This window comes from Stomoxys calcitrans, chromosome 2 (assembly GCF_963082655.1).
Source record: "Stomoxys calcitrans chromosome 2, idStoCalc2.1, whole genome shotgun sequence".
In the NCBI taxonomy this organism is placed as follows: Eukaryota; Metazoa; Arthropoda; class Insecta; order Diptera; family Muscidae; genus Stomoxys; species Stomoxys calcitrans.
This window is the reverse complement of record NC_081553.1, coordinates 133,649,706-133,663,968: the sequence shown is the minus strand read 5'-3', so window position 1 is coordinate 133,663,968 and position 14,263 is coordinate 133,649,706. Positions and strand designations below refer to the sequence as shown.

The window sequence follows — 14,263 nt, the reverse complement described above, 5'->3', positions numbered from 1 at the left end:
CTGTTTGTAACTACTCGAATTATTCGTCTGAGACCCCATAAAGTATATATATTCTTGATCGTCGTGAAATTTTATGTCGATCTAGCCATGTCCGTCCGTCTGTCCGTCCGTCCGTCTGTCTGTCGAAAGCACGCTAACTTCCGAAGGAGTAAAGCTAGCCGCTTGAAATTTTGCACAAATACTTCTTATTAGTGTAGGTCGGTTGGTATTGTAAATGGGCCATATCGGTCCATGTTTTGATATAGCTGCCATATAAACCGATCTTGGGTCTTGACTTCTTGAGCCTCTAGAGGGCGCAATTCTTATCCGATTTGAATGAATTTTGCACGACGTGTTTTGTTATGATATCCAACAACCGTGCCAAGTATGGTTCAAATCGGTCCATAACCTGATATAGCTGTCATATAAACAGATCTGGGGATTTGACTTCTTGAGCTTCTAGAGGGCGCAATTCCTATCCGATTGAAATGAAATTTTGCATGACGTATTTTATTTTTACTTTCAACAACTGTGTCAAATAAGGTTCAAATCGGTTCATAACCTGATATAGCTGCCATATAAACCGATCTGGGATCTTGACTTCTTGACCCCTAGAGGTCGCAATTATTATCCGATATGCCTAAAATTTTGTACGGCGGATCCTCTCATGACCATCAACAAACGTGTTTATTATGGTCTGAATCGGATCCGATACAGATCCCATAAAAATCGTTCTCTCTATTTTACTTCGTGAGCCCCAATGGGCGCAATTCTTATACGAATTGGCTGAAATTTTACACAGGTCTCCAACATATAATTTAATTGTGGTCCGAACCGGACCATATCTTGATATCGTTTTAATAGCAGAGCAACTCTTTTCTTATATCCTTTTTTGCCTAAGAAGAGATGCCAGGAAAAGAACTCGACAAATGCGATCCATGGTGGAGGGTATATAAGATTCGGCCCGGCCGAACTTAGCACGCTTTTACTTGTTTTAATTTTAGTGGCAATGAAAATTTTAGTGGAAATGTCGATATCTATCCAAAAATTGTTGGTTGTTAAATGAAATTCGCACTTATACGATTTGCCTTTAAAAGAGTAATTTGTATAGATGGTTGGAAGGAAATTCAATTATTTTTTAATTTTTGGAAGAAATAACAAATTCGCACTTAAACGATTGGCAGGTAAATCAAAACTACTGTAACAATACATGTCGAGAGATAGCAACTTAAGTCACTTTACTGTGACATCGTAAAAGAGACGAAAAATATTAAGGTTTATTTTGTCATCTGTTCTTTTACCCTATATTCTTGCTAATTTGTGAAGTATGTAAGGAAGTTTGGAAAAAATATTGAATGTTCATCTGCATAATGATATTTTCTTCCTCCAACTAAATATTTCAGCGCAGCATATTAGGAAATCCAACATTACGGGTAACATTAAAAAGTCGCTTTATGATTCCAAAAAGGATTTGATTTTATTAAAACCTTATTGTCCACTATCCATATTTGACTTTTTGTTACAATCTTCATATAGACCGTTCCACTAGGAGAATTTTTGAGCTCGACAATCGTATATTTCAGCACTTGGACAAGTAATGAAAATGCTTCAAACTAGAATATATGTGTATACGCCCAAAAGCTCTATTACACGGCGTGTAATTGTCTTATGACATGGCAAATTTAGCACATGTAGAGTTGTACATGTCGTGCGATTCAAACGAAACTAACATATGAAATCACTTTTCAAAATAGCACATGTATTTTTTTCGATTAGAGAGTGCTCTATTCCTTCTGACAACAATATAAAGAAATTATCTATTTTTGTAGTCTGTGAAATGAAAGCAACCCCAAATTAAACTGTTTTCACAAATTTATGATTTAACAGGTTTTCTCACAACTTTAATAATTATCTTATACATAAAAATCAATTTGTGTTTGTTTGTAGAGTTGTTTGTTTGTTTGTATGTTTGTGTGTTCCTTATAGACTCAGAAACGTCTGAACCGATTTTCTTGAAACCTTCACAGATGGTGTATGATGACCCTGTGGTGAAAATAGGGTACTACATATGATGTTAATTAAAAGGGGGGGGGGGGGGGGGGGGGGGTTGAAAGGTATTTGAATGCAGAATACGAATCTGATATCCAAATATGGAACCAAGTATTTGGGGGGCCGCCTCTCACCAAAAACATCCCCCGAAGAGGACAAATTTACCACCATAGCAATATGGGGCTCAAATGAAAGGCCTTTGGGAGTAAAGCACGAATTTGATATCAATATTCGGGAAAAGTGTCTATGGGGCCAGCCCACCCCCACAACACCACCCAAATTGGAAGTATTTTCTGACTATTGCAATATGAGGCTCAAATAATAGGATTTTTAAAGTGGAACACGAATCCGATATATATTTTCAAGGCCAACTCACTGAGTGGCCGCCAATCCCCCAAAACACACCCAAGCCGGTCATGTTTGCCGACTATGGAAATATGTTGCTCAAATTAAAGGTATGTGGGAGTAGACCACGTATCTGATATCAACATTAGGAGCCAACTGTCTAGCGGACGTCCCACCACCATAACAGCCCCCAAATAGGACGTATTTGCTCACCAAGACAATTTGGGTCTTGAAGAGAGTGGAACTAAATATTCATAGTTTTTAGGGTCAATACCCCAAACCGGACATATTTGCTGACTTTTGCAATAAGGAGTTTAAATGAGATTAGAAAACGAATTTGATTTCCAATTTTGAGGCCAATGGCTATATGGGGTTCAAATAAATTATATATAGATATATGAGAATAGAGCACGTTGCTTATATATTTTCAGGGCTTAGAATTCTCAAAACTCCTCAAAACACTCCTAAATCAGGAATATTTACCGACCATGACAATGTGGGGCTTAAATTAAAGGTATTGGGGGTAGAGCAAGAATTGATACCCATTTTCGGGACCAATTTTCCGGGGGTCTCCCCCTATCTCAAAATACCCCACAAACAGCAATATTTTAGTGACCATCGCAATATGGGGCTCAAAAAAGGTATTTGGGAGTAGAATACGAATTTGATATCCAAATGTGGGACCATGTATTCAGGGCATCATCCCTTTCCCAAAACACAAACAGCAATTTTTTAGTGACCATCGCAATATGGGGCTCAAAAAAGGTATTTGGGAGTAGAATACGAATTTGATATCCAAATGTAGGACCATGTATTCAGGGCATCATTCCTTTCCCAAAACACCCCCAAAGGGAAAAAAATTTTCGACCATGCCTATATGTGGCTCAAATTAAAATTATTTGAGATAAGAAAACGAATTTGATAAGCTTTTTTGGGGCCAATGGCAATATGGGGTTTAAATAAATGGTATTTAAGATAAGAGCACGATGCTGATATTTTTCAGGGCCAAGTATCTCCCCTGAAAACACCACTAAACTAGATATCGTGAGAATATCGGGCTGCAATAAAGTATTTTAGGAATGGAGTACACCTTACATCTGAAATTAAATTTGTAGACCAATAAAGATCATATGGAATTAAGATAAAGGCACTTATATTGTTAAACTGTTAGTCAAGCGATATACTATTTTCGTAGCATGGTATTTCCCTAAAAGATCTTTAATTGTCGAAAATAAATATTCCAAGGAAACTTTGTTCCATATAAAGTAAAAGAAGGCGTAGCGGAGCGGGTCCGGTCAGCTAGTTACTCATAAAAGAAATAGTTTTTGCTCAAATTTTTAGGTTATGTCATACGAAAATAACATACAGATGTGATAGCAAAAATGATAAATCGTATGTAAATTGACAATTTTGACAAACATTTTCAATTACATGTGAATACAAAAAGTGACATGTCATAAGGCATCTACATGCCGTGTAAAAGCGTCCTAATGAAAAATTTTTATGTAAATATTATAATCCATAACAAACAATGATGTCTGATATAAATGAAAAGAAATTAAATCACTTATACAATAGATATGAATGTTTAGAATATATAAAACTACCGACTTTTGCTCACCTCCAAATGACTCTTGGCATGCAGTGTCCACTCATCTCGATTGGAAAACATACGACCGCACAATTCACAAGTCCACGACAACTGCTGTTGGGCATGATGATGAGGTATTATAATGCCCGGTATTGCTGTGGCCTGACCTCCACCAGCATGCTGTCCGCTAGATGTTTGAACAATGATATTTTGGGCAGCCACCTGTACAGCCTGTTGTTGCAATTGTAACTCCAGGTTTTGTTTATTGTCTTCAGACTCGGGTTCTTTTTTCTTGACCAAATTATTGAGACGCTTCCCGAGAGGAGCGATATTTGTTGGAGTCACATGTTTGAATTTATTCATATGAATGACGAGCTTATCACGGCGAGCAAAGGCTTTATTGCAAACCTACGGAAAAATACGAGAGAAGCAAGTCAATAAAATCCTTTCTTGGCACCAAATATCTATTGCGGCTATAAAATTATACTTCACAAATATAAGGCTTCTCTCCCGTATGTATACGCATGTGAATGGTCAGCTTATCCTTGCGCGCTAAGCCCTTGCCGCAAACGGTGCATTCAAAAGCTTTATTTGTGGCTATAATATAGATTATATATATAAATGGATATGTGAGACTTGGGTAATGAAATTGTGAGGCAATTGTGTAACTCGTACATTTCAGTATCCCGATAACAAAAATCTATGCTTAATGAATAACTGGCACGTGTCGTAGATCCAAATATCATATTATATTGGGAAGTCGTAGAAATACAGATTGACAATCACATGTTTAAAGAAAAACGCCCTTTTCTTTACAAAGTAGGGCGGGCCATTGTTTATACATTTAACTTGCAGGCATTCAATCCAGTTATTCATGCTCATCGCGAGCATTACAAAATTGCGCTCTAGGAGATATGAAAAATGAAACTTACGTTTAGACGGATTGACTTTACGTACACCTGAAGAGGCCTGTTGCACTTGTTGCAGAGCCTTGAGACGGCTGGCTGGATGCATTGAACCCCCCTCCACATATGGCTCGGTAAAAGGTATCAAATTCGGCTTGGGTATGTTGTAGGTGATGTTGTCCGCAGACCAGGTGCCCAAACTTTGAAGTACGCGAACGCCCCCTTCAAAACCCATGCCTACATCGTCGGGTACTGTAAAAGTGCTGTCATTGCCGGCCGAACTTGAGGAACTTATTTGTGGTACTTTAATGGTGCTCGTATAGTGTTGTTGTTGTTGCTGCTGTTGTTGCTGCTGCTGCTGCTGTTGCTGTTGTTGCTGTTGAAGTTGTTGGTTTGTATTGTTGTTGTTGCTATTACTAGTATTATTATTATTGCTATTGGGAGAACTTTGTTGTTGTGTTTGATTAGTATTGGACGTTTGTTGTTGCTGCTGTTGTTGTTTAAATTGTATAGCCGCTTGGGCCATTTGCTGTTGTACCGCCATATGTGCCTCCAGATATGCATTCTTTTGGGCCACCGTCATTTTGTCCATATTCACTGTGCCGTCCTGAAAAGAATTCCAAATCTTTCGTTTATTTCCCTTTCAAATCTTTATCTTAATGTTTTTATAACTTCTATTGTTGAATTAAGGCAATAAGTGCCTCAATATCTGACGTATTGAATACCGTGAAAACAAACAAAATATTCCAAGTTTGCAACCCTTAGCTCAAATAGGGGCTCACCATAACTGACAACTCTTCATTTCTTTGTCAAACAAGCCCTTGGCTCTCTGCATAACAAATTAAAAGAGAGCAATTCCCTCTTCAACATGTGTTTTTATGAAACACAAATGGAAATGAAACAAAGCTTTGGTAAGAGAGAGAAACTCTCACTTGTTTGCTATTTAGCGGTAACTTTTTATAGAGCTCTCTTTGTTTTTCTATTCCCTTTTCGAAATTGTTCAATTTCACAATTCTACTTGCTTTACGCGCAAAATTCTTTTTACGTTTTTTTCTGCAAGCCTTTATACACAACCGCACTTATACAACGTTTGTGTGTGTTCGTTTTTTTTTTTTTTTTGAAAAGAACGCCGGTTGCAATTTTAGAGGTTTGAGGTTCAAGTGTGTATTGTATGAAGAAGCGTGAACAGTGGGATGAAGACCATTTTAAGCTTAAACTCATATGGATGTAAAATTTCGTCTTTTAAAACAAGACGAGAAAAAATTGACAAAAAGATACCAAATCTTCTGTACTTCTAAATTTTATTCAATCAAAGCTAGTATTTTAACGATTCTCTGTCTATAACATTTTCTCAATGGCAATAATTTGAAAATTAACGATACTACTCGCAATTTTCTACCATTTAACAAGTGAAAACAGTATAGGATAACACAAGTTACACTTATATGGATTCTGCCAAAAAGTACACAAATGAACGTAGTTAAAGGGCATAGTTGTACTTTACGTACCAAATTTCGGACAAATCAGGCAAAAATTGAGGATTTTGGGGCTTTAGAAGGCTTATCGAGAGATCGGTTTATATGGGAGCTTTATCAAGTTATAGACCGATTTGGACTATACTAACAGTGGACGTTGAAAGTCATAACAAAATACTAGGAACAAAACAGACAACAGTAGCTGCTTTCAGGTCCCTAACCTTAGACTTATCCATACTAATCCGGGCGACCATTTCTGGTTTTATTTTTCTTATATCTTGGCCAATTTTAGTCCGATTTTGACGATGTTTGGACTCACAAATTTTGATATATTTTTAAAGTTCAAAAAAAAGAATTATTTTCGGTTTTAACATTAACATTTTTATATTTTTTGAAAATTTCTACGTGGATTACCAATACCAGGTGGACTTTGGGGTGAACTCTGACGAACTTGGACTGGTATATTGAGAAGCATTCCAAAAGTTATTTGGCCTAGTCTAGACTTGAACTATAGAACTCGCACTGACAGCCAGAAGGAGTTCTAATTTCTTTGAGAACTTGTTTGATTTAGCGGATGTGAACATTCGGGCATTGTTGGGCTTTTTAAGACAATCTGGTTGGTTCAACGAAAATGCCTGACAATTTACCGTGGACGATGTTACGATTGTCATCCGTGGCGCCAAGTCATCCAAGGCGTTGGGCCTGGACGGTGCTGATAAAGAAGAATCTGGATCAACCTGGAGTCGAGTACCTTACGACTGTCCTCAACCTGTCTTTGAATACTCTTATAGTACCCGATATCGGGAAGATTGGCAGACTGATCCCGCTACTAAAACCTGAAAAGACACGAGTAAATGGGAGTCGTACAGATCGACCTCCCCCTAATCTCACCAGTTGCCAAAACGCTTGAGGGACCACTCCTCCCAATCCTCGCATAGATTTCGAAGACTACATAGCACAACAACTGCTTTGCATGCCAACACTTTATACATTTGCCGTGGCTTTAATCAGCCCAGGTCATGCGATAGGACGGTCCTCGTGGCACTGGACCTATAAACTATAAAAGGCATTCCACAGCCATGCCAAACTATTTAATGACAATGCCAATACGTCCCTCCAGCCAGGCTGAAACGCTGGGTCGGAATTATCTATGTGGTCGCCAGTCATTTGTGGAATTGAGGGATAAGAAGTCGTAGCACCGAAGAGTGAAATAGTGAGTTCCCCAAGGCGGGGTGATATCTCCTGCACTGTTTAACATCTACCTATCCTCCATTCCATCCACCCCAGACGTCATAGCTATCGTATCATATACGGATGATTGTACAAAATGGAAATAACCGCTGATAAAATTATCATAGTTTCCAGTATTATTGGAATAGATCTGCAATTAACGAAAGAAAAAGGAAATAAAATAATAAAAATAAATTGAACATCAAAACTGATGAAGTGTAGTAACGCACAGTGGGCCAAGCGGTGAAAAAATTAGAAATGAGTCCACAATTTTTTATCCGTTGATCTGAACGGAAAAAATGGTCTAAACATTTGTAGAGGAGGACATAGGGTTTCAGGTTTATATCTTTAATATAGTCATTTCTCTATACTTCAAGAGACTATTGATCTACCAAACCGATTTGCTTTATTTAAGACTTTGAAGAAAGAGCTTGAACTCTAAAGAAAACATGTATATAATACGAGTACCGTTAACTAGATATGAATAGTTAAATTTTGAAATGGCAAAATTTTGCCTTGTTTTTTTCAGTATTTTTTTAATAACTCCATCAATTTTTAAGCTATATGCTAAAAATTTAACACGAATTGTGCCAGTATACGTATGTATAAATTGACAAACAAAAAGGCGTTAAGTTCGGCCGGGTCGAACTTTGGATACCTCGGGTATACATGTAAACCATCTTTCGTCATAATCCGGTGAAAAATGCATAATTTATGCCCCCATAGCAGCTATATGGTACCAAATTCGGTACGGAAATTGAGTGGTCTAATAAGTACAAGTCATTGTTCAATTTTGTAGAACAAGTTATTGGTCTTTTTTGAAGCTATATCCAAATATAGACTGATCTGGGCCATATACGACACGGATGTCGAAAAGCCTAACATAAGGCAATGTGTCAAATTTCAGCGACTTTGCATTATAAATGCGTCTTTTATCGGCCCAAGACCTAAAATCGAGAGATCGGTCTATATGGAAGCTATATTCAAATCCGGACCGATTTGGGCCATATTAAAGAAGGATGTCGAAAGGCCTAACACAACTCACTCTCCAAAATTTCGGCGAAATCGGACAATAAATGCGACTTTTATCGACCCGAGACCTTAAATCGATAGATCGGTCTATATGGCAGCTATATCCAAATCTGGACCGATCTAAGCCAAATTGAAGATGGGTTTCAAGTGGCCTAACACAACTCACTTTCCCGATTTTAGCAAAATCGGATAATAAATGTGGCTATTATGGGCCTAATACCTTAAATCGGCGGATCGGTCTATATGGGGGCTATATCAGGATATAGTCCGATATAGACCAACTTCGAACTTAACCTGTCTATGGACAAAAAAAAAGAATCTGTGCAAAGTTTCAGCTCAATTTTTCTATTTTTAAAGACTGTAGCGTGATTCTAACAGACAGACGGACGGAAAGACATGGCTAGGTTAGGTTAGGTAAGAGTGGAAGTCCTTTACAGACTCACTTAGACAATTTTAGGTCCATTGTGGGAACACAGTAGCGACAGACTAAGGCTTCTGACGGAAATCGAACCCGCGACCCCTGCACTGGTAATCCAAGCTCGCTACTAACTCGACTACCGGGGCGCCCAAAGACATGGCTAGACCGTCTTAGATTTTTACGACGAACAAGAACATATATACTCTATAGGATCGGGTTGGAGATGGATATTTCGATGTGTTGCTAACGGAATGACAAAATGAATATATGCCCATCCTTCGGTGGTGTGTATAAAAAAAATAACCATGTCAATATCTTCAGCAGTTTAAATTGACATTTAATTGCACACATATCTAAAAAGCTTTTATTGTATCATCTCTTCTAAAAAACTGAGAAAGAATCATGAAAATATCTTCATTCTATTTGCTTTTATGCAACCGGCAACATAAATGTTAATTCTTCAAAAAATCCAAAATACACCAATACAAATGAAAATCGATCGCCTTATTTACCCAATATATCTTTTTTTAGGGAAATGTTCATACCTTTCCAACGATGTATAAAACATTTCCCAACTCGGGTTCTATCTACTCTAAATTCCATCTAGACTTGACTAAGCTCGGTGTAAAAATCTCTGTTTGTGAAATGTACGCTTATATGTCAATAAACTAGAGACAAAAAACTCATTGGGGTAATCTGGGCACAATTCCAATGGCAAAATGAAATTTTTCTATGTAAAGATAAAATTTCAAAGAAATTTTTTCTAAAGACAACATTTCAATAAAGAAATGACTATAAAAATTTCAGTAAACAAAATTGTAATATTTTTTTTTTTTCAAAATGTCAATAAAACTTTTTTAAAGCCAAAATTCAATGAAATATTGCCTAAAGCCATAATTTTGCTCAAACCTGACTCCGATTGTTTTTTACAAAAGAAAAATTTCAATAACATCTTTTCCAACGATATTTTCCTAAAGAAGTTTCTAAAGATATTATTTCAATAAATATTTTAAAAGACAAAATTTTAATGAAATTTTCTTTAAAGAGCGAATTGAAAGGCCTATTTTAAATTGATGTAGAATAAGATAAGTTATAATGGCAGTCTTCAATCCGACTCACTTGGTCAATTGTGATGGCATTGAGATGTGACAGAGCCTCTAGTTAGTATCCAACCTACCACCCTTTATTGGTGATCTAAGCGCCCTACTGCCTTATTAATGCAAGTCGATCGGAATTTGTAATTGCACCTACAACTAGATTTTACATTCTGAGCTTTAGAAGCCTCATTTTTTCTGATTTGCTGAACACCACACTACATAACATCTGGATAAGTCCATAACTACATGTAGTCCCAATATAAACCGATCAGCTATTTTTTTTTCACGTAACCTACACGCAGGGGATGCCCCCTATATATGCAGTGCATTGCGTTGGCAATGAGGAAAGTTAAGGGTTGGAGGGGGAAAAGAGGGAGTAGTGTTTATATATATTAGTCTTAAATTTCTGAACGTCTATACCATACTGTCCCCAATCAACACCATCGCTCTCCGTTGAACCCGTTCGAGTAGCTCCAAGGCTGATTTTGGAGCTCCTGCCCATATATGAGAGTTATATTCCATCCTCGGCCTAATGTAGGTAGTATAAATATTGAGAAGATCAGAATAGGTGAAATATTTCTTGCACCGCTTAAGAAAACCCAAACACTTGAATGCTTCTTTCGACACTTCGAATACGTGTTTCGACAAACGGACATCACATTGTATCTTCATGCCCAGAACATCAAGAGCATCTGACTGTTCAGTATCTATACCGTCGAAAGATATCGACGATTGAAGTGGGTCACTGAATCGCTTGTGAGACAAGAAACAGCACTGCGTCTTTTGTTCTTTAAAGTCTACTCTGTTCATTCTATGAGAGCGAATTTTATATTACACAAACGTTTCCTGTTAGGACATTTAACATTAATTTAGTAGGCATCTTGGGCTAGTTGAATGAAAAAGCTTTCAAGAGAATTTGATCAAACTGTAAAAACTACGGTTACAGATTATTGCAAATTACCCAAAATCTGACGAACATATGGGAGCCATATCTAAATCTGAACCGATATCTAGCAAACTTCTTAGATATTGTGGTAATCGCCGAGGAAAGTGTTGTGCTAAATTTTGGTAAGATTGGTCAATAAATGCGCTTGAAGTGGCGCTAGATGTGAAAATCAGGCAATCTATATATATGGCAGCTACATCTAAATATGAACCGATTTCAATGAAATTCCCCAGTCATACAAAATTTTTTTTACTGCCAAATCGGTTAACAACTGATGATTATACAATAATATTGATCGATTCATCCATGGGTTAAAATATAATTTTGCCATGAAATATAGGAGGATAGGAAAATCAAATCTCACGCCGCCCACTATAAACAACCATATTATTGAAATGTTGACAACTTAACAAAGGACGGAGGATCAGATGCAGACCCGCAAGGACAGCGAGGGAGGGGTCGCACGAAAAACACATGGATCTGCTGTACGAAAAAAGAGTTGGAATCAACCCATATTTCGTGGAATCAAGCCAGGGCTTTGACCAAAGTTAGAGCTCGAGAGAGAGAGAACTTGTTGATGCCCTATGTTCACACTGAACAATTTACTATTGGCCAATTGTAAATAAAGGACATATTTATATGAAATGCATCAATACATCGCTTGCCAAATTTTAGAAAAAATGTGTGTGAGCAAAAATAACAAACATCGGAAAACTTCCCGTTGCCAACTTGGATAAAAAATAAGTATTAAGATGTTTAATTTGGAGATTGTTCTATTTGGAAGTTATATCAAAATGTCGGCCGATATGGAACATATTAATGTGGCGTGTAGCTGATGAGTACATTATAAATTTTTTTCTAACTTTCAGCAAAATCAAAATGTCAGGTCGCATCTAACGTTTTGATTTTGCCGAAATTTGGAAAAAAATGTATAATGTAACAAGCTGAAGAGTTTTATTTATTCTGCCGTTGTTTATATTCAGAAATTCGTTTTTTGTATCAACTTGATACAATGCAAATTGCAAATTTTGCCAATGAACATTCCACTAAGGGATAGGGACAAACTTCTCACATATGAATGAGTGCGGTCCGATTCAAATTTAAGCTCAATGATAAGGGAACTCCTTTTTATAGCCGAGTCCGAACGGCGTCTCGCAGTGCGACACTTCTTCTCCTGTGGAGAGAAGTTTTACATGGCATAGTACCTCACAAAAGGGGAAAACCACCGCCGAAAATTTTTACTGATGGTCTCGCCAGGATTCGAACCCAGGCGTTCAGCGTCATAGGCGGACATGATAACCTCTGCGCTACGGTGGCCTTCTTGATACAATTCCGGAATTAAACACACTTCGGCTCACAGAATGGAAAACGAATATGGGTTATGTGAGAAGCACAAAGTTTCAGAAACAGATTTTTCAAAGATTTACGAAAAGTAATCTTAGAGCGCACAACAAGCCGATTAATGGCTTCTGTGTACACCCAAAGTGGCATAAAACGATTTTTTTTTTAAATTTTATTTCCAAATTTTTATTAAAATTTTATTTTTGAAAAAAAAACAGGTATCTGCAATAAAATCAGTATATGAAATCTTTTTTGCATCTGTTGAGCTTGTTTTATTTTTCTTCAATTACAGAATTGATCGAAATGACCATTGGAAAAAGAGGTTGTGCTTCGATGTAGTGAAGGCCATAATTAGATAATAATATTTTATTAGAACTGCCAAAGAACCGAGTGTACATTTTACGATTTATTCTCATATTGTCCTAAGTTTTATCAATAATGGATGCAACCTATTACTTGACTTTAACAACATTTGTTGACAAAGGATATTGTATGTAGCCAAAAATACTTTCTGTACGCAAATCCCAATGCTAAGTGGTCATCAGTTTTCGGCTGCAAAATTCAACCATATATGACACATATCATTCATTTTAACATTCACAATCGATTCTTGTTGTTTTCTTTAATAATATTTGGTATTTTGGTGTGTTATCAGATTGTTGAAAATATATGAACAGCACACCCATACCAGCATATTATACAAGACTTGCTAGGAAGAAATGCATGTTTTTTGTTATAGCAGTCCCACTGTTCGTCTATTAGTGGGAAGTAATTATCCTGTTTTCTGTCAATTTCTTGTAAATTGTGTAAATGAAATGAACTATAATTTCTTCAAAATGCGACTTATACATACATACATGGCTCCGATTAAAATATGCAGGATGCGTCGTTTAAGGGACTTTATTTGTTAAGCAGTCTGCAAAGCCGATTGTTTTTCATATTTCTCAGGTCCTTTTAATCAATACGGTTAGTATTGAATTCCATAAAAAAAATCAAATGTTGTTTGTGGCTGATCTTAAAAGTCCGATGTAGGTCTTTATTTCACTTTATTGTATATCCAAAGTCAAGCATTGCCCTCTATGGTGTCCTTTGGATCCAACAGCCGATTTCGGTTTCTCCGTTGAATCGTTTAATCGATTTTTCGCGCTGTAATAAAACGATTTGTCCACGCACACACATACACACAGCGCTACATGCACACAGCCACACAAAGCAATTCAGACACAAGCCAACACCAGGCTTGATGGCTGGCTGGCCGACTCTGGCAGACAGACAAACACACACGCACTCGCCAGACTATTGGCTATGATATAATCATTAAAAATTCGTAAGAAATTGAATAAGAAATTTACTTTGCGGAATTCAAATGAAACGCTGACGCAGCATCCGCAACGGCTGCCGGTAGGAGCAATCTAAATAATTTCCAACACTTTCCACTCAAACGTGCAGGAGGCAAGACAGTCCTGCCAGCAGCAACTGGGACTAATAATTACAAAATTTTACACTCGCTGTGCACCGCAAAGTATGCTACGATAAGTTCTACAGCACCTTTTGTTTGTGTATGTATTGCGAAACTGATTTGCCACTCAAACGAACGTCTGTCTGCCGTCGTTAGTCAGACGTATGTGTTTTTTCTTTTTTTTGTGTGTTTATTCTTTATTCTTCTTTGCCTATCTTTATTTCCTTTTACGACGCGTTCGTAGTGTCGTTACCGCCGTTTGGGGGATAGATTTTTTGTAATACTTGAACGAATGAACGATTTCACAAACGACGGAGACGAATCAATCAATCGAACGTTGAAAGAGGATTTGTACACAACGGCGTTTTAATTCAAGTGGTTTCGATTTCCTCCGCA

At 37.2% G+C, this 14,263-nt stretch overlaps 1 protein-coding gene across 4 annotated transcripts in view; it reads right to left on the bottom strand.

Moving 5' to 3' along the window:
- Nucleotides 1-14,263, bottom strand: part of LOC106096082 (zinc finger protein 674) — a 27,732-nt gene extending 13,469 nt beyond the window's left edge. The window contains exons 1-5 of one of the 4 annotated variants that reach the window (XM_059362559.1): nucleotides 13,957-14,263; nucleotides 13,262-13,711; nucleotides 4,897-5,476; nucleotides 4,452-4,561; nucleotides 3,985-4,372 (exon numbers count right to left, since the gene is read on the bottom strand). In XM_059362559.1, coding sequence (XP_059218542.1) covers nucleotides 3,985-4,372; nucleotides 4,452-4,561; nucleotides 4,897-5,476; nucleotides 13,262-13,267 — 1,084 coding nt within the window. In that variant the 5' untranslated portion in view covers nucleotides 13,268-13,711; nucleotides 13,957-14,263. The other 3 variants (XM_059362560.1, XM_059362561.1, XM_059362563.1) reach the window with 3 other exon arrangements.